The 26,005-nt window shown below is 51.2% G+C and overlaps 1 protein-coding gene across 2 annotated transcripts in view; it reads left to right on the plus strand.

Annotated features, from left to right (window-relative positions):
* Nucleotides 1-20,747, plus strand: part of ZHX2 (zinc fingers and homeoboxes 2) — a 154,121-nt gene extending 133,374 nt beyond the window's left edge. For both annotated transcript variants that reach the window (XM_059395097.1, XM_059395098.1), the window contains exons 3-4: nt 4,586-7,348; nt 19,427-20,747. In XM_059395097.1, the coding sequence (XP_059251080.1) occupies nt 4,820-7,345 (2,526 nt within the window). In that variant the 5' untranslated portion in view covers nt 4,586-4,819 and the 3' untranslated portion in view covers nt 7,346-7,348; nt 19,427-20,747. The remainder of the gene's footprint in view (nt 1-4,585; nt 7,349-19,426) is intronic.
* Nucleotides 20,748-26,005: the final 5,258 nt, after the last annotated feature.

Raw genomic sequence — 26,005 nt, forward strand, 5'->3', positions numbered from 1 at the left:
TCTCCCCCAGCCACCCTCCTGCCGCTCCGCCAAATCTGTGTGTTACAGTCCTACCCCTGAGAGTGGGACTGGGTTTGCAGAGAGGGCTTTTAAAGAGGTGAGGAAAGGGGCACCTGGGCGGCTCAGATGGTGAAGCCTCTGCCTTCGGCCCAGGTCATGATCCCAGGGTCCTGGGATCGAGCCCAGCACCGCGCTCCCTGCTCAGTGGGGAGTCTGCTTCTCCCTCTAGTTCTCTCTCTCTCTCTGTCTCTCAAATAAATAAATAAAATCCTTTTTTAAAAAATTGTACTTCAAATGCCCAAATCTCTTGGCCAGTGTGTGCAAATTTAGCCACCTTCCGTTGTGTCAACAGGACCCTCTGTGGAAGGTTAGGACCCCCTTCCCCTGACAGAGTTTCTCCATTCCTGTGAGCCCTAGTACATGCACACGCAGGTACAAGGGTGCACACATGTGTGCATACAGCCTCCTTGCCCTGCATCAGCCACAGTTCCCACTAGGCAACCATCCTGCAAGTAACTTAAACTTTCAGCCAGCATTTCTAGAAGGTGTACTATGGCCCAGGTGTGGTTCTGGGCTCTGGGGAAACCACAGTGAAAAGTTTCTGCATTTATGGAGTTTATATTCTAAAATAACACCATCTAGGTGGTAACACCATCTGGGTGGCTCAGTCAGTTAAGTGTCTGCCTTGGGCTCCGGTTGTCATACTGGGGTCCTGGGATTGAGTCCCACATCAGGCTCCCTGCTCAGCGGGGAGCCTGTTTCTCCCTCTGCCTGCTGCTCTCTCTCTCTCTCTGACAAATAAATAAAATCTTTAAAAAATAAAATGCAGTAAAATAGCACCATCTAGTAGAAGGTACCTCAAGGATAGAAACAGCCTGCGCTGTTTAATGCAATAGCCATGGGCCACCCAGGGCTGCTGAGGACTTGAAATGTGGCCAGTGTGACTGAGGAACTGGCTTTTAATTTTATTTTCATTCATTTAAATTCAAAGAACCGCATGTGGCTAGTGGCTGGCAGATGGAAAGCACAGTTCTAGAGGAAGAAATAAGTAAGCAGGTAAATACTGCTCCCTCCTCTCACCCCCAAAATGTAGGCGTAAATCTTAAATATTGAAAAGTGCTACAAAGAAAGCGAAGTAGGGTAAGGAAATAGAGTGATGTGGGGAGGCATTTGTTTCGGTGGGGTGGCGGTCAGGAAAGTCCCCTCTGGCAGGGAATGTGATCACTGAGGAGTGCTGGGGTAGGACCGTCCAGCAGAGGCCCCGAGATGGAAGGGGTGCCCCTGCTCCAGCAGCCGGAGTGTGATGCCCGAGAGGGAGCAGGAACCCCGGGCCGGAACATTGGAGGCTTTGAGGACTGTTATAAGAGGCCCGGAGAAAGGGCTTCATGCAGACAGGCAGCGTGAACTGATTCTTATCTTAAAACATCCCTCTGCTCTGCAGAGGAAGGAAGCGGGAGACCCAGGGGAGGCTGCCGCAGGCTCCCAGCGGGCAGGAGAGGGTGGTAGCTGAGACGAGGCAGGGAGAAGGGGAAGCGGTGCCGAGCGGTCTGATACCAGATTTATTTTGAAGATCGCATCGGCAAGATTGCGGATGGATTCACTGGGGCGACACAAGGGGGTTTGGGGCCAGAATGCGCGGTGGTGGAACCACTGACGGAGATGAGAAACCCTGGAGGAGGCAGTGTGTGGCTGAAGGGGAAATGAGGGTCTGATCAGCACGAACGGGGAGGCTGACAAGGGCCATTTGGGTGCGCTTAGCCAGAAGACACGGTCCCCTCTGCTCGGCTGTGCCCATGTCCTCTCCTCACCAGGGCCGCAAGGGATCGTCCCTCGCTACTGCGGACATTGCGCAGCGTGGAAATTCCAGGGCTCCTCCTTCGGGTCCTGCTCAGCTTTGCAGCTGAGCCCCTCAGCAGATGGGCGTGGGTAGAGTCCTGCAGAGTTGCTCATAAAAATAAGTCTTCACGGGGTGCCGGGGTGGCTCAGTGGGTTAGGCCTCTGCCTCTGTGTTGTGATCTCCGGGTCCTGGGATCGAGTCCCGCATCGGGCTCTCTGCTCAGCAGGGAGCCTGCTTCCCCCTCTCTCTGCCTGCCTCTCTGCCAACTTGTGATCTCTCTCTCTCTGTGTCAAATAAATAAATAAATAAAAATAGGTCTTCTCTTTCACCTTGAACATTCTGTCAGTGGGACTCCCAAACCCAAGCTACTGGGAAGGTCCAGAGGTGGTATGCCATCTCTCCCACTCCCCTTCCTCCTGGATGTCAGCCATACGTGTTTCAAAACCCACCTCCCTTCTCCTTTAACCGCACAACGAAAGGGCCCCTCCATATCAGCACATGCATTTAGACGCTCAGCATGGCTCATTCCCCAGCTTGCCTTCCGCTAACATATCCTACTCCTATTAAGCAAATTGTTCCTGTACTCCCCAGTTAATATTTGTTTAATGCAATTCCAATCAAAATTCTAACAGGATTTTTATTTTGCAGATGATTCTGATTTATGAGAATTGATTGAGGTGAATAAATGATCAAAATAACCCAGAAATGTTTTGCAAAAGAAGAGTGATAAGGAGGAATTCACTCTACCAGATATTAAAACACACTATTTTAGGGGGAGGGGGTTGATGTCACGTGGTAGTTGTATTTTTTTCTCAGGAGCCTCCGTACTGTTTGTCACAGTGACTGCATAAAACATACTCTATAAAAAAAAAAAAAAATTAAGTGAGGCACAAGTACGGGTCCCAGTACCTAGATAAGAGGCACAGAATAGATGACTCAGAAACGCCCTAGTATATATAAAAATTTAATGTATGACAAAGATGATTCCATATCTAGAAAAGATAACACAGTATGTGCTATGAGATAATTGGTAACTTTCAAGAAAAATGGTTAGAATTGTATCTTTCAGCTTAACCCAAGATCAGCCCAATTCCAGATGTAACAAATAAAGCTAAAACACTCTAAGAAAACATAGAATAATATGTCTCAGTTATCAAAGAAGACAATCACTTTCCTTTTTATTAAATGTGCAAATGATTTTTATTTATTTTTTCTGTTGAAATATGATTGACATATAATATCCTGTTATTTTCAGGTGCACCTTGTAGCGATTCCATGTTTTCCTGTCATTAGGAAGTAGTCCCCACGATAAGTCTAGTCACCTTCTGTCACCGTACAAAGTTATTACAGCATCATTGACTATATTCCCTATGCTGCACTTTACATCCCCAGGACTTACTTTTTTATAAGTGAAAATTTGTACCTCTTAATCATTACCCTTTCCCTATTTCATGTGCCCTGCCTGCCCCCGAACCCCCCGCCCCTGTAACCAGAGTTTGTTTCTTGTAACTGGAAATCACTTTCTACATATAAAATCACAATGAAAGGAGCCACAAAAGAAAATTTGCTGCCTCTAAAACTTAACATTTTTACATGTAAAACAAGAAAAACACCATCTACAAGAGTATAAGATAAATGATAGACTAGAAAATTTTTGCAACAAATGTAATAACATACTGATATTCTTAATCTGAAGAGAACTCCTACATTAATAATAAAACCACTGAGCATCACAAGATAAAAATGGCATAAATAAGCAATTCAAAAAGAAAGAACACACGTGGCAAGTAAATCTCTGGAAACAATTCAACCTGATTAGCAATCAAGGAAAGCACAAAGACATATGAAGACAGTTTAACCCTACCTAATTGGCAAGGCTTTTTCGTGGTAGTATTTCCTGTAAGTAAAGCGGTAAATCGAGCGTTCTCGCTCACTGCTTGGGGAAGGTCTGGCTGATGCAAAAGCTGGCCAAGTGAGTCAAGAGAACTTCAAATGTACCTACTCTTTGACCCAGTGCTTCTGTATCTACGCATTCATCCAAAGGTAGTTGTCAGAAATAAGGACTCAGGGTGTTGACCATAATTTTGTTGAGAAGAGCCAAAAATTGGAAATAAATATCCAGCAAAAGTTGGAAGGCTAAATACATTATGTGTGGTCTGTCCCTACAAGAAAATACCATGCAGCCATTTTCTTAATCATTATTTTGCTCAATATTTGTAGAAACGAGGAACCTTTCCATGAGTGAAAGGAAGGCACTACAATATTTCGGGTAATTTTTTTTCTTCTTTACACTTCAAATCATTTTCTGGATTTTCTCTCCTCTTACAATAAGAAACAAACATGGATACCCATTTTCTAATGCCCCTGAAACACCGCTTGCCCGCCCCAGGTCTTGCTTCTGATGTAGCATCAATTAAAGTCGCTAGAGGACCCAGTGACATCTTGTCTTCAATATCCCTTCCACCAGCCTATCCACCACTCAGTGCCTTTGTTGCTTTTCTCTGTTTGCCGCTAGACACGAACAAGTGATCTGCACCCTCCTTTGCTTGCTCTGGGCCAGTTCTCACGGCCGTTTCCAAAGAGAGGAAGAGAAGAAGATGACCTTTCATTTTCATGGGCCCCACTCTGACCATCTGTCCTTACCTAGGTGTTTCCTTTCGGGTGCCAGTCGGTGTGGCTTAGAAAGAAATGCTAGTTTCTTCCACCTTGTGGAAAAACACTGACCCTGTCTTTGTTCTTATCCCACAGATATGATGCTGCCTCTTGTGTGTAGCCATTGGAGCAGTGACAATTTTCTGGGCTGAGATCATTCTCAACACTCAAACATTAGACTTCAGCATTCAAGGAAAGCCAAAGCCATTGGAGGGGGACTACAAGCCCAAAGCCTTTTATCTTACTTGTTCCAAAAATTTCACTGCCCCTTTCCTACCTGCCCACCCCTGCCCGCCCCCCAGATTAAACTATTGCACACAGACAGGCAGCATGGCAAGCAAGCGAAAATCCACCACGCCGTGTATGGTTCGGACCCCACAAGTAGTAGAACAGGATGTGCCCGAGGAAGGAGACAGGGCCAAAGAGAAAGGAATCAGCGCGCCACAGCCTGAAGCAGCCAAGGACAATTGGACAGTGGAACCCGAAAACTCTTCCAAAGAAAATGAAGTGATCGAAGTGAAATCTACAGGGGAAAACCAATCCAAAAAACTCCAAGGTGGTTACGAATGCAAGTACTGCCCCTACTCCACGCAAAACCTGAATGAGTTCACGGAGCACGTTGACATGCAGCACCCCAACGTGATCCTCAACCCCCTCTATGTGTGTGCCGAATGTAACTTCACAACCAAAAAGTACGACTCCTTGTCCGACCACAACTCCAAGTTCCATCCCGGGGAGACCAACTTCAAGCTGAAGTTGATCAAGCGCAATAATCAGACTGTCTTGGAGCAGTCCATCGAAGCCACCAACCACGTCGTGTCCATCGCCGCCAGCGGCCCCACCAGCGGCGACGGTGATCCCGGCATCTCCGTGAGTAAGACGCCCATCATGAAGCCAGGGAAACCAAAAGCTGATGCCAAGAAGGTGCCCAAGAAGCCCGAGGAGGCCACCCCCGAAAACCACGTGGAGGGCACGGCCCGCCTGGTGACTGACGCGGCTGAGATCCTCTCGAGACTCGGAGGCGTGGAGCTCCTCCAGGACACGCTAGGACACGTCATGCCTTCTGTCCAGCTCCCACCAAATATCAACCTTGTCCCCAAGGTCCCCGTCCCGCTGAATACTACCAAATACAACTCTGCCCTGGACACGAATGCCACCATGATCAACTCCTTCAACAAGTTCCCTTACCCAACTCAGGCTGAGCTGTCCTGGCTGACCGCTGCCTCCAAGCACCCAGAGGAGCACATCAGAATCTGGTTCGCCACCCAGCGCTTAAAGCACGGCATCAGCTGGTCCCCGGAGGAGGTGGAGGAGGCCCGGAAAAAGATGTTTAATGGCACCATCCAGTCGGTACCCCCGACGATCACCGTGCTGCCAGCCCAGTTGGCGCCCACCAAGATGTCACAGCCCATCCTCCAGACAGCATTGCCGTGCCAGATTCTCGGCCAAACCAGCCTGGTGCTGACTCAGGTGACGAGCGGGTCGACGACCGTCTCTTGCTCCCCCATCACACTTGCCGTGGCCGGAGTGACCAACCACGGCCAGAAGAGACCTTTGGTGACTCCCCAGGCTGCCTCCGAGCCCAAGCGTCCACACGTCGCTCAGGTGCCAGAGCCCCCACCCAAGGTAGCCAACCCCCCTTCCCTGACCCCGGCCAGCGACCGCAAGAAGACAAAGGAGCAGATCGCGCATCTCAAGGCCAGCTTTCTCCAGAGCCAGTTCCCCGACGACGCGGAGGTCTTTCGGCTCATCGAGGTGACCGGCCTGGCCAGGAGCGAGATCAAGAAGTGGTTCAGCGACCACCGGTACCGGTGTCAAAGAGGCATCGTGCACATCACCAGCGAATCCCTTGCCAAAGACCAGCTGGCCCTCGCGGCCTCCCGACACGGCCGCACATACCACGCGTACCCAGACTTCGCCCCACAGAAATTCAAAGAAAAAACCCAGGGTCAGGTTAAGATCCTGGAAGACAGCTTTTTGAAAAGTTCCTTCCCGACCCAAGCGGAACTGGACAGGCTAAGGGTGGACACGAAACTCAGCAGAAGGGAGATCGAATCCTGGTTCTCGGAGAGACGGAAGCTTCGGGACAGCATGGAGCAAGCTGTCTTGGATTCCATGGGGGCCAGCAAAAAAGGCCAAGACGTGGGGGCCCCCAACGGTGCTCTGTCTCGGCTCGACCAGCTCTCCGGGGCCCAGTTAGCCGGTTCCCTGCCCAGCCCCTCACCAGCAATTACGAAGAGTCAAGAACAGGTCCATCTCCTGCGGAGCACGTTCGCCAGAACCCAGTGGCCCACCCCCCAGGAGTATGACCAGTTAGCGGCCAAGACCGGCCTGGTCCGGACTGAAATCGTGCGTTGGTTCAAGGAGAACAGATGCTTGCTAAAAACCGGGACCTTGAAGTGGGTGGAGCAGTCCCGGCACCTAGCCGGCGAGCACGGTCACGGCCACGGGCACGACGCGGCGCCGAGGAAAGCCGCGAGAGCCGTCGCGGCCGAGAGCCCGAAGAATGGGAGCGAGGTGGCTCAGCCCCACTACAAGGACCCCAAAAAGCTCTGCGAGGAGGACTTGGAGAAGTTAGTACCCAGGGGGAAAGTGAGCAACGAGCCGGCAAAAGACGGTGCGCCGGCCAAGCCTTCGGAAGGCGCCTCAGACAGGTCTGAGGGCAGCAGCCGGGACGGACCCGGCAGCGAGGAGAACGAGGAGTCGGGCGTCGTGGATTGGGTGGAGGTCACGGTCGGAGAGGAGGACGCCGTCTCAGACCGGTCCGACAGCTGGAGTCAGACCGCAGCCGAAGGTGCCGCCGAACTGGCCGGCTCGGACTCGGACAGCATCCCGGCAGAGGCCGGCCAGGCCTAACAGGTAACTCCACCTGCTCCCCGTCTGGGAACGAGGGGAGGGCGCCGGTTTTCTCCCTTTTCATTGCCGGGGTCAGTATAGGTTTGTAGGGGACCGAGATGGTGACACAGATGATGGGGTCTTATTTTTAAAAGGAAGGAAAATAGTGATGCCATCAGGCAGGGTCGGAGGAGCCAGAGTGGGTCGGGCAGGACCAGCCGAGAGGGTCCTTGGCTTCACATTGGATGGAAATCAGATGCGAGCCAGCGGGAAGCGAGAGCAGAGTTTACTGAAGGTATAGAGAGAGAGCAGATACAGCCGGAGGGCCTGGGAGACTCGGAGAGGAAAGGAGCATGGGTCCCATCTTGGCTTGGGGTCTGGGGTTTTCCTTGACGACTTCGTTCTAGTCATCGGTGAACTGGTAGGAACAAGGACAGGGTCCAGTCATCCTCCTAAGTTAGTCATTCCCATGATCCCAGAGGGTCTGTCACGTCACGATGTCTAGGGCCAGTCGTCTGCAATAGGCTTAGACACACGCCAGCCGTGCCCGGTCATTCCTGGGATGTTACCGATTGTGCCGGAAGCCTCCAGAGAAGTCAATAATTCCTTGCCCCTTTCAAGGAGGACACACATGAAGGCGTGTGTAGGGCGGGGGTGCAGGTCCTCGCGAGAATGGAAACAGGAGAGGCAGCAAGAAGCAGACTTGTGTGGACTCCTTCAGTCTCCCTGTCTCACTAGGCGCTGGCAGATTCTCTGTCCTCATTTGCAAGGCTGATGGGTGACAGCGCCACCGCCTGTGGCCTCTTATGGACACCTCCCTCTGGGGCCTGTCCATTCTAAAGTCTAGATGCAATCGTCACGGAGACACATCCTTCTCTTTCTTCGTGTTTGCTGCTCTAAGAAACAAAGGATGTTTTTCCTTTTTCTTTCCGTCCTTTTTTTTTTCTTCATTTTCTTTCCTTTTTGGATTTTTTTAGAGTAGTTAACCAAGTCTACTGGCTAGAGATCTGGGGTTGTTTCTTTTAACCTGACAGGTCTGGGTCTTTGCCTTGGCCCGGCTAAAGGAAGGCATGGATGTCACCAAGTCACCCAGCTTCTAATCTGATTGGGTCCCTGGAACCCCTTCAGTTCTGGAAGAAACGGATGCAAATGAGGCCCGAGGAGCCACAAAAGCCTGGGAAGGGAGGTTGTCATGGTTACTAATGGCCGTGTCATCCACATGATGGGACACGGCGCCCAAGCCCCTATGTTTGTGCTTTCCGGAGAGGTCTGTACACATCAAGGCCTAAAGGCCCGACTGCCGGCTCAGTGGTGGGTTCAGAATAGAGGGGGCAGCGGGGCGAGGGGCACGGGAGGCAAAGATCACCTCGGCCAAAGCCGAAATGTTCCAAGGACAGCGTGGAACCAGGAAGAAGACGTGCGATTTACCATCTGCCCGCATGGGCTTCTCCAGGGGTCCCGTAAAAGGCAACAGAAGGGGACACCCCCATGTCACCTTTTCAAGTAGTAAAATAAAGGTAAGAACCTCCAGAATGATTGACAAGGTCCCAAAAGGAGTCCTGGAAGATACCATACCTCTTTATTAATGAGTCCGGACAACTTTGACTGGTGAGCCACTCGTTGGTTCATTTATTTTGCAGTGGGATAAGGTGCCTGGCCACAAATAAAGTCTTCTGGAAACCTTGTTTTTAGCCAGTTCCATGAAAATTTCACTAGCCAGCTAGTGAAAATGATTTAAAGAACAGCCGGTTGCAGATGCCATCAAGTCTTCCTTCTCCCCGACCCCGACTTTTCAGGAGGGAGCAATAAATAAAGGGTTACAGGTGACAATGCAGCATAGAGGGAGGGGCTAGTGATCAGAGGGGGCTGAAGGCTACAGAGGCCACCAGTAGCACCCCAGGCCTGCCACCATCTGGATGCCTTGGTTCCTCTCTCTGGCTATTTTCCTGCCTTCTTAAGAGACCCTACCAGCCCAGCCTGTATCTGCCTTGTTGAAATAAGGGAGAGATTTTTTTTTTTTTTTTTTTTTTTTTTGGTCCAGTCCAAATCTGCCTGAAAACTCCTAGCTTGCCTTGTCTTCTTGACCTTTTCCAATGCCTGACAGAGTCTACATGATTGCTTTTTCCTCCTGCCATGGAGTGGACAACAGTCAGTTCAATTCAGCAAATCCATTCTGCACACCTACTGTGTGCCGGGCTCTGTGCTAAGCACCAAGACGACGGGATGAAGAAGACAGATGAGGGTCCTCACACACATGGAGCTCAGTCAGGCCAAGGAGAGAGGAAACTGCTCTTTCCTTTACTAGCCGGGGTGATCCATGGTGTGACCAGGAGACTAACTCAGGCTGAGGTCAGGGCAGGCTTCCTGGAGGAAGGGACATCTGCCTCAGGGGCTAGCTGAGGGGAAGGAGTTAGCCCATGTACCAGCAAGGAAGAGAGGTTCATGTGGAAGGAGTAGACAAGGCAAAGTTCCAGAGACAAAAAAAGGAATGGTACAGCTGAGGAACCAAGTTTGGGCATAGCCAGAAAGCCGAATTGGGGGTTCAGCAGACGATGGGAAAGGACAGCTGGAAGAAAAGACAATGGTTTTCCCCAGCAGGCAAAGCTCTTCTGGACCGAGTTTGAATAGAAGAATGCCGAGTGTCCCTGTATCGCAGAGTGAGCTTGGAGGGCACGTCCAGATCCCCATCCCCGAGTGGCGGTTGTCTGGGGATGACAGCTCCCGGAGCCCCCTGAGGCCACCTGTCCCCATCCCTCTCCCCCAGGCAGTACCACCGCCAACAGCTAAAAATGCCCACCTGTGTTGGCTGCCACCGTGCCTGCCCCTGACCTGAGACCGGAGAGAAACATGAAGGGGGGACACAAGGCTAAAACCATAGAGAGCAGCTTTGGAGGGAAGGACAGGAGGACGGAAGGACAGGAGGACGGAATGACAGGAGGACAGAAGGGGGTACACGGACTCCTGAGGATCCAAGGCAGAGAGTTAGGCACCTGACCACAGATGGTCTTACTCAGTGGTCCTAGTGACGCCAGATTTTTTTTTAAAAAAAGGTTTATTTACCCACTTTAGAGAGAAACAGAGAAAGCAAGGGAGAGAGGCAGTGGGAGATAGAAAAAAAAATCTTTAGCAGACTCCCTGCTGAGCATAGAGCCCAGCTCGGGGCTCGATCCCCCGAACCTGAGCTCATGACCCAAGCCCAAATCAAGAGTCGGATGTTCAACCTACTGAGCCACCCAGGCACCTCCCCGCCTGTAATTTTTTACAAACCCAAAAACAGAGGCTTGAAACCAAGGAGCTTACTGTATTCTCCGAGCCAGCACCTCAGTTCCATCCCAGAGCCCTGGCTCCTACCGCCGTCTCTGCCTCTCTGTTGTGGACAGAAATTCTCCATTTCTGGCTGATCCCCCCACCCCCATGGTGGTGTTGGGAGGCAGGGAATACCTAGAATGGGCCATTAAACATTAGCTAAATCAGAGATGAACGAACTCGCTGTTTTCTTCCCCCTCTCCCCCGCCAAAAACCGGGAACACCCAGAAACCCCCTTTTATGTTTCTTTATGGTAAACACCACAAGCACGAGCTGAGAAATGTTCCTAAGCAAGATGCTAAGAGCTGCTCAACACCTGGTGACATCCGACGTCCCTAACTGGCTTCCTGGTATTTCTGAGGTGCCACTTTATGGAGGGATGGGCTGCGGTCCGCCCTAGGGCTGGCATCCTGGACACAGGCACCCCTGAAAGGAACCTTTCAACTTGGAAGAAATCCCTCCAAATTACTTCACAGCTTTTATGAACTGAACACATGGGTCTCTTGAAATTCATAAATATTCAGCGATGCCTTTATTTAAACACGTATTTATTTAGGAAGCTGCCGTTGAGTTCAGTTGTCGCATGTATAATAATCCTGAAAATAATGCACCGTTTTGGCTACAGAGAAGGTGTTAGGGGATGTGTATACGAGAGAGGGAGGATGAACTTGGGTGGGCAGCTGAGAGCAGATGCCGGGGTTCCCCCTTGGTGCGAGCTAAGCATCCCCTCACTGAAGCTTCAGAAAGCTTACGTCAGCGTTCGACTCAGCTGGGCTCCCTTGGCCGTGAGGTTGGACAGAAAGGTAAGGAAGCCTATCCAGACCTTGAATTGTGTTGTCTTGATTCAGCCTCTGGGTCTAGTTATCAAAGCCATCTACTAAGAGACCTGTCCCGGTGAGAGGCTAAACAGTAAATTTCCTCCTTTCCGAAAAATGAGTCAGAATACTTGAGCCCCACATGGCCAGACATATGCCTCGATGTTTGGCCAGATGGAATATCCCAGAACTCCTACTACTGAGAGTTTCTATTTACTGGCCTGTGCCATGTGCTTGGGATTCTTCTGCACACATCCAGTAACTCGCCCAAAGTTCATTCCATCCCTGTGAGATAGGTGTGGCTTTCTTCCCATTTTGCAGAAGGCAAAACTGAGGCTCAGAGAGATTTGCCCTGTGTTCCACAGCCCAAAGTTGGCGGAGGTTAGAGGCCACCTCTCGTCTGTTGGGTCAGTGCCTGACCCAGGCACAGGGACAGCACCACCACAGCTCAGCCTGGACCAACAGGGCTTGGCCGCTTCTTAATACAATACACAAAAAAATGAATACACAAGTATTCATTTGCTAATTCTGCTCCCTCCCAGTTTCTGACAATTTCCAACTCACGATTAGGGATGGTTTTGGAGAAGAGATAAATTTTGTGAAATGCCAGAAAAATATGGGGAACATATTGGATGGAAACATCGTTCAGCTTGCTTCAAAAATTTAAGGCTACCCAGTGTTGCATAGTGGCTGCCATTTAGGATCTGGGATATGTGTGCCCCCCGCGATCTGTTCAGATTAGGTGTCCAAATACAGATATTCGAATGAGCGGATGGATGGATGGATGGATGGATGGATGGGTAGATGGATGAAAATGTAATTGTCTGTTTCCGGGTCTCCCCTCCACCAGCCCCTTGAACATAGGGACTATATCCCATGCATCTCTGAGTCCCCAGTGCCTAATCGGGAGCAAATACACAGCAGCAATGTACTGAACCACCCTGAGAATTAGCTAACGTGGTTGGCTCTCAGTTGTCTGGAATCCAACATTTCAGGCGTTGGCTCCTCCTCCTCATCTTCCGTCACTTGGTGGACAGCAGGCAGAGGAGTGGCGCCGGGGCACTGCTCTCCAGTGTGTGCGAGCAGCTGAAGGAAAAGGTCTGCTGGAGATGCTTCTCGGGGACTGCGCACTAGCCTGGCGGCCCCAGTGTCGCATTTAACTTTATTAACTAATAAAGTTAAATGCGACACTTCTGTTTACCTGATTCTGGAGCTTCTCACAGCAGGAGCTCTCATGGTGCTTTGGGAAGCTTCTAGCAACTTAGGAGCTATGACGTCTGAGTTCCCTCATCTGTCAGAGGAAGGATGTGGGCCCCAAGGAGAAGAAGTCACCGGGCCAGAGGCGTCTGTCGTAAGTGACGTGGCGCCTTCGTGCATCAGGTATCTGGGGAATGCCTGCCGCATGCCAGGTTCTGGAGGTCAGGGGAGCTGCTGTGCCCAGCGTGTCCCTGTCCTCATGGAGCCCACAGTCTCGTGAGGAATGAAGCTTTAAGCAAACAAAAAGGAAGGACTGCCATGCTGACAAGTTTTTTTGAAGGAAAGGTCCCTGGTCTGTGAGACTATGGAATAGGAGAATTTGACTTGATTTCAGGGGTTGGGCGAGTTTTCTTGAGAGATAATAAATGACTTGAAATCTGAAAAGTCAAGTACGATTTGGCTGAGCCGTGAGGAGGGGACCACATTCAAGCAGAAGGTACAGGTACTCAAAGCCCCTGAGGCCAGAGGGAACTTAAGACATCGGGGACCTAAAAGGTGGCCATTGTGGCTGTGATTTGCCTGAATTCACACTCTAGAGACATGCAGGGTTGAAAAGCCAGAGTGCTACGTGGACTCACCTATAATCCAAATTTCTCTTGATATTCTTCTACCTCACCCATAAAGAAGACTCTGCATGGTTCTGTGTGTAGGATCCTGTAGAGAAAGGTTGAGACGCTCTGAGATGCTCCAGGAAGGAGTGAAAGGAAAGTCATGTTGGAGAGAGCTGGGTGTTCAGACCTTCCTACCCCCCGTGGTAAATGGAGGACAGATGATGGAAAATTCTAGAGCATCCACATGCGCATTACTTTATTCTGTCTTATTAGTAAGTGTTTGTAACCTTAACACTTATGGTATTAGTCAACGAGGGCTGCCAGAACAGAACAGAGTGAGTGCTTAAACAACATAGATTTCCTCACCATTCCAGAGGCTGGAAGGTCAAGATCCAGGTGCCAGCAGGGTTTGGTGGCTGGTGAGGCCTCTCTCCTCGGCTTGCAGATGGCCACCTTGTTTCTGTGTGCTCTCCTGGTCTTTCCTCTGCACATGCTCACTCCTGGTCTGTCCTTATAGGGACACTAGGGCCCCACCCCTATGACCTCATTGAACCATAATCACCTCCTTGAAGGTCCATCTCCTGGTACAGTCATACTGGGGATTGGGCTTCTGCAGATGAATGGTGGGGGAGGGGACATAATTCAACCCATGGCACTAACAGAGCTGTCTCTTGTTGTCAGGATTAAATTAAATAATACGAGTGAGATTCCCTAAATGCATTGGGGAGGGGGGCAGCACGCATTAGTATCAGCAATGCTCAGCTGCCCACTCTGCATTGAGTCCTTTCTCTATGGAGAAGACCTTGGTCGACTGCTTCCTGCCTTTCCAAGTTGACTTTTCAGTTGAGGCCCCACTTGTACAAGCTCAAGCCTTTAGCTGTTAATTGCATCTCAGAGGGGTGGGGATCGGGGTGGGAGCTGAGCCCTTACTGTGCTGGACACTTTGCATGTGTTGACAACGCTCTGAAGTCAGCATTTTTTTTTTTTTTTTTTAAATTTTATGGTGGAGGAGAATGAGGCACAGAAGGGTAACTCATCCAAGATCATTGAGCTGGAAAGTGGGGGAGCTGGCATTCAGACCCAAATCCAAGTGCATAAACACGAGGCTGTGCCTTATGAATTTAAAATACAACTCTGTTTGCTCAAATACTTTGGACTCCTCTGGATAATATCCTCAGTTGGAAAAAGGGCAGAAAGAACCAGTGACCCCTCTGATTCCTCCATCCAGCCTCCTTGCAAGCAGCCTGGGGGAGATGTACCTGGCTTTTAAATCTCAGCAATTCCCCCAAGCCGAGAGGTTCCCCAAACTGCTGCAGGAAAAAGAGCGCTGGCCAGATGTGACTTGGCCAGATGTGCCTGAGTTGACCGAGGCCTGGCATGGGAATGATTTAGGATGGGATGGAATCTTCCTGGCCCCCCGGGGAAATTGCTTAATCACTCTCCCTGCCACCGTGTTTTCCTTTTCCCAATTCTAATTAAAATCAGACCATGCCCCCTTGCAAGAAAAGAAAGTTTGCCTCAAATATTATTAAGATAATAAATCACTATCACAGTGCTTGTTTTTCTCACGGAGTACCGTGTTACGCTCTCCTGAGTCCACAGGGCTTTGGGAAATCCCTACAGGGAAAATTAAAGAGACACAGAAACAGAAAGGTATCACATGGGAAAAGAATACTAATTTTTTCATGTTTCCCCAATGGATAAAGTAATAAAGAAGCAGATTTTGCTAAAGAACTTGATAATACTTTTTAACCTTCCAAGCTGTCCCCAAGATAGAAAGGGAGGCAGAGGGTTCCCTGTCCTGGGCAGGGTTCAGGGAGAGGCTGGACATCCGCTCAGTAGAGATGTTTGAATAGTGGCCATAAGCGAAGGGCCCGACGACCTTGCTGTTTCCTCCCATAGCCGAGATCCAGTGCTCTAGGATCAAGTAATCCATTGGGTCCCTGGTTCTCTGCAGGGGGAGTGTCCCCGACCAGGGACCAGTGGTAAGATTGCAGCTCGAAGCCCAGGAGATTCGCAAGAGGCCACATCCTCAAAGTCACTGTACTACTGGAAGATAGAAACCTAGAAGGGAGCTCCGTCACCAGTCTTGGGTAACCAGCCACGCCTCCCAAAGCACTGTGCTTTTTCCCATTTTTCATTCACTAATGAACTTTGGAGTTTACTTTTGGGGGCCAGACCCAGTGCAGGGGGATGGGGGGTGGGGCAGGGGTCTTGCAGTGAACGCTCTGGGCCCCGCCCATGTCCTCACAGATTGGACAGTTAGCCAGGCAGTGTGAAGACAGTGTGACTCGGTTGTACTGGGATGCCCAGGTGCGGGAGCGTCTCACAAGGAGACCGGAGGGCACCAGGGAGCAAGGCTTTCCAGGAAAGCAGCCTGTGGCTGGCCAAGGCTGCCCATAGGGAAGGCGCTGGGGCCACTGCGCTGTCCCTCCCGGGGACCATGCCTTCTGTTTCCAGCGGCTTCCCAGCCTCTCCTGAGAGCCCCACTGGCTCCCACAATCCTGCCCGCGGCTATGCACCCTGGGAAAGGTCAAGGAGAGCTGAAGTCCAGCGGCTCCCAGGGTGCTTCCGAGGGCCCAGAGCCGACCAAGGACATCCGGGGTCTCTGCAAAAGCAGCTCTGTCTCCTTTTCTCCAGGTCACCCTCTTGCCCTTGCAGTCTGTTTTGGGGAGGTTTTAAGGATTTTGTTCAGTAGTTTTTTCTTCCTTAATACGTCTTGTTGGAGGATTGTGTGTGTCCGTGTCCAGAGGACCCGACACAGGGAACCCGAACCCATTGCCAGATGAAGAAGCACCGTTATGCTGAGGTGTATCTAAAAATGTGAGACTTTTGGCCTTTGGAGAGACGTGGTTCCGTTCCATTTTTGAGGAAAGAAAATAGGTCTACTCACACGCACGTGCACACATGTGCACACACACACACCAGTGAGTGAGCTCACGGACCCCTAAAGCCTCGATTTTACACACGTGGCCTTCCTCGAGGAAAAGCTGAAGCGGTATTTCGGGAGCACCTGCTTGCTTGGCCGGCCTCACCTATAACCCCCGCGGCGGCCCGCAGGTGTGAAGTGTGGAAGCGAGTCTCTGGGAGGTTAAGCGGCAGACACGGGCACACAGCTAGGAAGGGGCACGGGGACACACCTGGGATCCCCACTACTCCGCTCTTCCTGCTGGGACCCACCGCAGCCGGTACCCACGGTCGGCCCGGCTGGGAGAGGGAAGAGCAGTAGCTGTCTCCCCGCCTTGGGCCTCCTTCCCGGAGTCTTGAGCCCTGCTCGGGTGGACCTCCACCCAGAGGAGCCCCCTTTGCAAGGCTTCTGAGAGACCCTGGTTGCCGGGGAAAACCCAGTTCCTTGGGAAGCACAGCAGGAGGCCAGCTACGGTCCGTGTGCCCACCCAGGGGTGCCTGTGGCTCTCCGTGGGATCAGCAATAGGCACACGGTCATCTCTGGGCGACCGGAACCGCCAGCCCCTGCCTTTGAAGCAGACATGCTCACCCCTGTCCGCAGGCAGCTCCATGCAGGGGGTGACACGCACGTAGGACACGGAGTGTGGACGCGGGTCCGGTGTGGAAAGAGCAGTTCCCGTTGGACTGGCCTTGGAGGAGCTCAGGCTGCACCACTAACTACTTGCCTGACATCATTTAATCGCCCCGAGCCCCCGTTTCCACCCAGCGTGGTGTGCGCCACAGTCACCTCCCTCCCAGCCTTCTGGAAGGAGCGGACGAGGGGCGTTCGCATCAGCACCTAGCATCTGGCCTGGCCCGGAGCATGCATGAGAGAAATCCCAGTTACTGTCCGTGCTGTCACAAGCAGGGTCATTCCTGGTTTTGACAGCGCTGCTGAGAAATCACATTGACTTGGGGAGCTCACCCTTCCTCCCGAAGCTTCCCTCTTCTGGTGAACGGAGCGATGTTGGCCGCACCCGGTGTCAGGAGCCCTGGGGCTCTTGTGCCGGACCAGTCTCAGGCAGTACCAGATCCCAAGGACACCCCCGGACTCCGGTTTCACCCACAGACCTTTTCCTTCACAAGTTGGCGTCTTAACGCTAGATTCGTTGTCCTCGTCATGAGTTCCTGGGAAATGTGGGTACGTTTGACCTCCAGACGTTGGGAACGAATGACAAGATAGATGACCTGCTGAGGCCTCTGGCTGAGAAGTGCAGGCCGCGTGCCCCCGGGCCCCTGTGCCGGAGCCTTCCTCGGGGCCCTCCCTACCCCTTTCTCAGCCAGAGGAGAGGCCTGACGAGGAGCAAGGCAGAGGACAAGCCAGTGGCTTCAGAACCTGCAGATTCGATAAGCTTCCGGCCTGTCACAGGATAGTAGCTGTCCCTGGGACAGCCCTGTGCCCTCCCCTGGGGTTCCTCCCCGCAGGAGCCCACAGGGTAGTAATGGTGGTCTGTCTTCACGTCCTAGGGCCGCCTTCCAGGCGGTGGCTTACACAAAGGGGATGTGTTCTCCCTCAGTTCTGGAGGCTGGAAGTCTGGTGTTGGCGGTGTTGGTTTCTTTCTGGGGGCTGTGAGGGGAGAGTCTGTGGCACGCCTCTCTCCTAGCGTCTGGTGAGGAGCTGGCCCTCCGTGGCACCCATGGGCTTGTGGCTGCGTCACCGTGGTCTCTGCCTTTGTCTTCACGCGGCGCTCTCCCTGTGTGAGTCTGCGTCCAGCTTGCCTGTTGGTGGCATCACCAGTCGCACTGGAGTGATTAGGGCCCCCCCCCCAGTGACCTCATGTTCACTTGATTACTTACCTCTGTAACGGAAGATCCACATCGGGTGACATTCTGAGATCCCGAGGATTGGGACATCCACAGAGCCTGTTGGGGAGACACCGTTCAGCTCATCAGACGGTCCTTGCGCTGTTCTCCTCACTTCAAAAAATATAAGAATTAAGCGTTTCTGCATATGGACTCTTATTAGATACTGTTTGTTATGAGCATAGACTCTGGAGATGGCCTGGGTTGGAATCCTGACCGGTCCACGTCCTCGCTGTCTCATCGTGGGCAAAGCGTTTAGCCTCCCCGTGCTCAGCCATAAAGTGGGACTCATGGTCACACGGTTGGGTCGATATGAATGCCAAATTAATAATACACCTAAAATGTCTCACCTTGTTATGATCCTACCGTGCTTAGAAAAGGCTGCACCTAGCAACAACGACAAAGGTATATAATACAATATAGAACACTTCCGAAGTATCTTATATACTACGTAACCGCATACTGGACACTCTTCCAAATTCTGGGGCGAATGTCAGCTTCCTTAATCATCTCCGCAACCCCTATTAGTAACCGTCTTACAGAAGCAAAAACTAAGTCCTAGAGAGGTTAGGTCACATGTGTATGGCCCCACCGTCAATAAACAGAATAGTTAGCACCCGAATCCAGTTTGCCGGACTCCGGGACCTCTTAGGAACCACTGTGCCTGGCCGCCTCTCCAGGAATAAGGAAAGGGCCTTGAAATGAAGTAAACAGTTGCACCACCTCCACTTGCCCAGAAAACCCTCCTGTTTTCATTTTATTTTTTTTTTTAAGATTTTTATTTATTCATTTGACAGAGAGAAATCACAAGTAGATGGAGAGGCAGGCAGAGAGAGAGAGGGAAGCAGGCTCCCTGCTGAGCAGAGAGCCCGATGCGGGACTCGATCCCAGGACCCTGAGATCATGACCCGAGCCGAAGGCAGCGGCCTAACCCACTGAGCCACCCAGGCGCCCCAACCCTCCTGTTTTCAAAGGCCTGATTCTGGAGGCACTTCCTGTGATGTCAGACTGGGCTCAGAAACACACACTCCTTTTTAACAACTAGCCCCCAGGGCGCCTGGGTGGCTCAGTGGGTTAAGCCTCTGCCTTCGGCTCAGGTCATGATCTCAGGGTCCTGGGATTGAGCCCCGCACTGGGCTCCCTGCTCAGCATGGAGCCTGCTTCCTCCTCTCTCTCTGCCCCTCCTCCCTGCCCATGCTCTCTCTCTCCAATAAATAAATAAAATCTTTTAAAAAGTAAAAAATAAAAAACCTGGGTCCAAACCTGGGCATTTATCTCTCCTCCAAGCCCCAGGATGGCTTCGGAAGGGGCCTTCCCCAGGAAGAGTGACCCCTGCCTCCACTCCCCCAACCCCCCCCCCCACACCCCACAAGGGAATGAGTATCTCCTGACATCTTGTTTCTGGTTTTGTGTCATCTTCCTAGGGACGTCTGTTGGAACTGCATTGCTGATAAAGGGGGCGTTCTGTCTTTGACGAAAGAAGAGAACCTCCCTCCCCGGCCATGGGCCACCCTGGCCAGAGACTCCAAGTGGAACCACTTAGCGGGCACGTGGCTGCAGGGAACAGGAACCCCAGCCCTCACTCACGCCGCCCGGAGGACCGGTGGGAATTGTTCATAGTGCCAAAGTCCTACTACTGCGTTTTCAATGGGTCCCTGTAAATAGTTTGCTCCTCTGCCCTGGCCCCCACCTCTTGCTATACTGGAACCAATTTGTACAATGTGGGAATTTTGTTACCTTTTTAATCAAGGGCAGCATCCTTTTCCAGCACTACCATTGTAAGGTTTTTTTTTTCCCCAGGCGGGAGGGCTGATCACACGTGCTTTTCTCTTTTTTCCTTTTCTTCTTTTTTTTTTTAATCTTTATTTTATTAATTTTGGGCAGTGGGGGGATGTTAGCATTAGTGCCATTATATCTACTGGACTTTACGTAGGGAGAGTTCATTTTTTTTTTTTTTTTTTTTTTTTTACGTAGTTTGAAATTTGCGCGATTTCTCTGTGGGAAGGGCTTGGATTGGGGCATCTGTCTCCACGTTGAGAGGGTTTACAGATGATGGAGCTTCCGGATCAGATCCATTTCCAGTTCTCCCCCTAGCCCCTCCCCCCACCGGGGTCCCTGTTTAGCCACGCACAAGGCTTTCCGAACTGCCAGCAGGTAGATCTGGTTTCTCCACCGCCTGGCCTCTTCGGCTGACCGTGGGCCGAGCCAGCACCAGAGACCCCAGGGGCAGGTGGCCTCTTTTCAGATACCAGCAGAAAGGGCTCCCCCATTTTTAGCATTATCATTACTTCTATGAAATTAAAACAACAAGAGGTCTTCCTATCTAGATGGTACAAAGATGAACCGCTTCAGTTTTTGGTTTCTGTTCCTGACTGGCTTTTCTCCGTGTGGTTTTTGACAAGATTTCAGCTTGAAGCCTCACCATGAACTGGTTTCTGTTTGTTTGTTTGTGTGTTTGTGTTTGGGCCAATTTTAGATTCTGGAGTGCACTTTTTTTTTTTCTTTCCAGTTAGTCCTAACTTCTAAAGAGGAAAAACCAAGAGACATATCTGGTGTAAATGTCGCAATATGAGTTGTGTTTGCAACCCACGCCTCCCCCTAGCCCCTCATTTGGGTACCCTGCACAAATAAAATGCTAGGGAGTTTGAAAAAAAAAAAAAAAAAAACCATTTTTTCTAACTTGTTGCTCATTTGTTGTAACTCAATAAAGCAAAGACTAAACATTTTTATAACCTTTTCCTCTGCTTCTCGTTCTTCATTGCCGTCTGGCTCCCAGGGTAGGGCACAAGGGCTCCAACTCCCCCCCCCCCCCCCCCCGCCGCCAATCTCAGAGCTCTTATGACAGATTCCTTTGACATTTCTCATTTTCTGTGTTGGGAATGTCCAACAGCACTAATGGGACTTTCAACACAGGGCGTAAATGTTGATGTGGAAGTCTGTCCTAGCTCTTCGACACAGAGAAGGAAGGAGGCTCTCCCTCCTCCTTCACAAATAGATTCATAAACTATGGCAGAGTGGGAGTGAGACCCGCAGGCCACGTGCCGCACCCCTGCGCACACTCAGGTGACCCAAGGTAAGTCACTACCCTCCCCGGACTGCCGAGAACTGGTGACGAGGACACTGCCATTTCTCAGAGAAGGCTGGCTTTTGTGTCTCTGCCCAGGTAAGGTTTAAAGAGTCCCTCACTATGTGGGGAAAGGGGAACCCTCTTACCCTGTTGGTGCGAATGCAAGCTGGTGCGGCCACTCTGGAAGACAGTATGGAGGTTCTTTAAGAAGCTAAAAATAGAGCTATCCTATGACCCAGCAATTGCACTACTGGGCATTTACCCTAAAGATACAAATGTAGTGATCCAGAGGGGCACGTGCACCTGAATGTTTACAGCAGCAACGTCCACAATAGCCAAACTATGGAAAGAGCCCACATGTCCATCAACAGATGAATGGATAAAGAAGATGTGGTTTATATATACAATGGAATATTACTCAGCCATCAAAAAAATATGAAATCTTGCCATTTGCAACAATATGGATGGAACTACAGGGTACCATGTTAAGCGAAATAAGTCAATCAGAGAAAGACAATTATCATATGATCTTACTGATAATGTGGAATTTAAGAAACAAAACAGAGGCTCATAGGGGAAGGGAGGGAAAAATTAAACAAGATGGAGTCAGAGAGAGAAGCCATAAGAGACTCTTAAGTATAGGAAACAAACTAAGGGTTGCTGGAGGGGAGAGGGGTGGGGGATGGGGTCACTGGGGGATGAGCATTAAGGAAGGCACGTGACGTAATGAGCACTGGGTGTTAGAGAAGACTGTTGCATCTCTGACCTCTACCTCTGAAACTATTAATACACTACATGTTAATTAATTGAATTTAAATTAAAAAAAAAACCTAAAAATAAAGAGTCCATCACTGTTCAGCATGACACCCATCTACCCAGTGGTTTTCAAACGTGGGCAGGCCCCAGAATCACCTGGAAGCTCCTTAAAATTTATGAATCAGTAGGTCTGGAGCAAGAGCCCAGAGTCTGCATTGCTAACAAGTGTCCAGGAAAAGCTGACACTGTTGGCCCAGGGAGCCCACTTTGGGAATCTCTGGTCTCGAAGTTTAATGTCGCAGGGACTAATGGACTTTTGGCCAGCTTATCTAAACTAAGCATGTGTATGAAGCATGCATAAGCATATTCTTCAGGTAGTCCCCCCACTTCCTCCCACACAGGAAACACTGAAAAATCAGGGACTCCAGATAAGTTGGCCTTTTCCAGAAGATGCGCTCAATATTGAATATTGTAGAGTTTTGATCTTTGGCTGAAAAACCACACAACCCTGCAGTGGATCTTATTTGTGGACTCCTGTTGCCTTGGAGAGACCTGCCCGCTGATGTCTTGGACCAATGTCACCTGCCCTCCAGGACTCCCCGCCTATGGGACAGGATGGGACTGGGGCGAGCAAGCCCCTATGGGTGCAAAATGTAAGGAACCAAGGCCATGCCAGCGCCGAACTTGGACGTGCAGGACCCCAAGAGAGGGCATCTCCTTAAATGTCTCATCCCAGGTGCTGTGCTTGCCTCCCCCAGCGCTGTCAATCTGCTGTGCCATCCTCCAACCCTGCTTCCTTTTCTTCCATCTTGCTTTTCACAACGTGTCATCATATGCCCGTTTACTGCCTTCTGCATCCCCCTGCATTTGCAAGCTCCACGAGGACAAGCTTTGTGTCTCTCTTGTCCCCTCTCCCCTGTCCTCCGGCCCAAGCTCAGTGCCAGACACAGAGGAGATGCTCCCTAGAGGTCTGTGGGATGGATGGATGGCGAATGGATGGACAGATGGGCAAATGGACAGACAGGTGGATGAGGAGTTCTAGCTCTGCAGTCAGACCCAAGTTCGAATCCCAGCTCTCTGGCTCACAGAGCTAGGTGGGCCTGGGGGGGGGGGGGGTTACTTAGCCTTTTTCGCACCCCTGCTTCCTCACTGGAGACCTGGAGGGGCAGATCTTTACCATGGGGCCTTTGTGATGATTAACTGAGCTCAGGTATGCAGGGAGCCCAGCACACAGGCGCTCTACAATCGTCCCCCTCTTACTGCCGTGACTGGAGAGTGACATCAGGCCAGGCCAAGTGATGGCTCTGTCTTTCCATGTCCGGATGGGATGTGTGCGAGAGAAAGGCAGACAGGAAGAAGCTGGATCCGGGTCTAGGAGAGGATATTTCAGACACCTGTGCTTCTGGCTTCGGAGACTTTGCCATGTGTAGCCAATACTCTCCTTCCTCCCCTTGATGCCCAAACTCTGCCTACACCCCCTCCAAAAAAACCCCCAAATCCAACACGCATGTTCATAAGTCGGAAGAGCAGGACAGGACCTCTCACAGGTGGAAGAGAGCAGCGGCGGGGTCTGACCAGCTGCTGCTTCTGCCCTATCTTTGCACTACAGTCTCTCCCCAGGGGGTTCCACTCGGCTCCCCCTCCACTCATCTGATTCTGGGGCACTGCCCAGGGCCGTGACCACCTGCCCCCCATAGGACACTCCAGCCCTCTAGCCAGAGCCGGTGCGGTGTGGGAGCGCTCCGGGCTGGGGGAGAGAGTTCCCTTTTCCCATTTAGATGACAGTGTGTGATTAGCCTGTTGCCACCTGTAGCCAAAGCCCCTGCTGGAGACAGGAAGCTGGTAGGTGGAGAGGAAGAGACCAAAAAAATAAAGGAGCAGAAGAGCAATGAGAGAAAGAGGTGGCTGGTGGTGACAATGACAGAGGCAACATCATTTGGGTCTCTGGACCCCACCATTCCCCAGGCCAGCATCCTCTCTTTCCCGTTTCATAAACACTAACAGACTTCTCTTTTTGATTTAAGCCAAGAACCTGTTACTAGAAACTCGGTTCTGATGGGCTGATGAGACTGTGAGATAAAAATTGGAGGAAGGACACTCAAGGGACACAGCCGCCTGTTGGCTGGTGGCTCCTGGAATGGATGGCTCACCTCCAAGTCCTTGCTACTCAAGTGCGCTCCCTAGATCAGCGGCCCCAGCCCCTGCCCCCACCCCCAGCCCCATCAGAGTGCTTGTTAGAAATGCAGATTCTCTGATTCCCTCCCAGACCTGCTGAATCAGAACCTGCAACTAATGATCAAGTGATTCACGTCTTCTTTCAAGTCTAACAAACCCTGCTCGAAGGCATCAAAGGGCTTGGCGGGGGTGGGGTGGGGGAGCGGTTGGGAGGGGGAGAAACCTAACCCTATAGCACACCACAGAGTCTGTTCTCTGAATGCAAACTCCAAGGCCTTGGGGAGCTGGGAGGCAGAGGCAGGAGCAAGGCAGAGGGCGCGTGGTACACCCAGTGTGGGCATCCTTGACCTTCTGAGCGGCCTGGTGAGCAGCCACTTCCAACCAACGGCTCTCAGAAATGACAGCTCTTTCTGGCCTGCCACAGCACAGCCTGGAGAGAACAGCCCATCAGCTCCCTCCTACTGACTCCTAAAAGCTCCGGGCTGCTGTGCCTCGCAGCTGGATGTGCTGATAAACCACAGCAGAGACACCATCGTTGTCCTTGAGGGGCTGATCAACAAGAATCAATAAAAGAAGACTTCTGTACATCCGAGAGCATGTGGCCAGTCAGGTATCCTGTGGAGTGTGGGAGGCACACTGCCCTTGACTTTGAGGAAGGGGAGGCAAAGGCGCCCATCAGTAACTCCAACACTTTCACCCAGTACAAGCCCCCAGTGCGTGACGGACTGATCCTCGCAGGATCCTCACAGGAAAGAGATGGAAACTTGAAATGGAGTGATTCAGGCAGAGCTTATTAAAAGTGTATTGTTCAGGGGCTCCTGGGTGGCTCAGTCGGTCAAGGATCCGACTCTTAATTTCAGTTCGGGTCATGATCTCAGGGTCATGGGATCCAGCCCTGTGACAGGCTCCACAGTGGGCACGGAGCCTGCTTGAGAGTCTCTCTTTCCCTCTGCCCTGTCTCTCTAAATAAATAAATAAATAAAATGACGTGTTTAGAGTTATTGTTTACAAAGGTGTAGGCAGGGCTTGGGGAAACCAACCAGCGAAGATGTAGGGGGCTTGGCCTGAAGGGGTGAGGGATAGGGCAGCTGTTGGAATCCACGGCAGAGAGACGGACAGAGGCGGCGACCAAAGGAGATGTGGCGTTTAATAACCATGGTGACCCAGCAGGGGGGGAGTTGGGGGAATAAATATCCTGACATCATTCTCCTCCCGTCCTGCGCCCTCCTGCCACTGCCTTCCAAAGGTCAAACCCACTCAGAAGTCCAAGAGCAAGGGGATCTATGAGGCAGCCCATCAGAGTCTGGCTCCCAGCACACAGAGCAGGCGCGGTAAGGGCAGAGGGAGGAAACAGAGGGCCCCACACCCAGATCAATCTATTGGCCGGACCAAAGATGGTAAATGTACACCAAGCGTGCCATGTGCCCCACTCCACACCTATGACAGACATCAATAACCAAATTGCCTTTGCCTGCTGGGCTCCGACAGACTTTTACAATATTGAACACAGAACTCCACCTCGAATCTGTTAACCTTGAAACATGAGATGAAATATGTAAAGGATGCATTGGTTGCCTAGCGACTATCCATCCCCTCGTTCTTCCTCACTAACAGAACCAAGATACGGCCCGGGCACCAGCACACCCCAACGCTGGGGGAGAAACTCAGTTTCCCTTGCAGCTAGGAATGGCTAATGAGGCACACACAGAGGGTGACGGCATGTTTCAGTGATCTTGAGGCTAAGTTTCTGATGGCTTCGTTGAGCCCCCAAACCAGTGCCACCAATGAAAGTTTCAAACTTCTCTTTTTTAATTGGGTTGTAATTGACATGCAACGGCCTATTAGTTTCAGGTGTACAAGATGAAGATTTGATATTTTTTACATTACAAAATGATCCACATGCCAGGTCTGGATGCCCTCCGTCCCCATACAAAGTTATTATATGTAATGTTGATTATATTCCCTATGTGTACATTACATCCTCAGGACTCATGTATTTTATAAC

The sequence above is a fragment of the Mustela nigripes genome, chromosome 3 (assembly GCF_022355385.1).
Source record: "Mustela nigripes isolate SB6536 chromosome 3, MUSNIG.SB6536, whole genome shotgun sequence".
Classification (NCBI taxonomy): Eukaryota; Metazoa; Chordata; class Mammalia; order Carnivora; family Mustelidae; genus Mustela; species Mustela nigripes.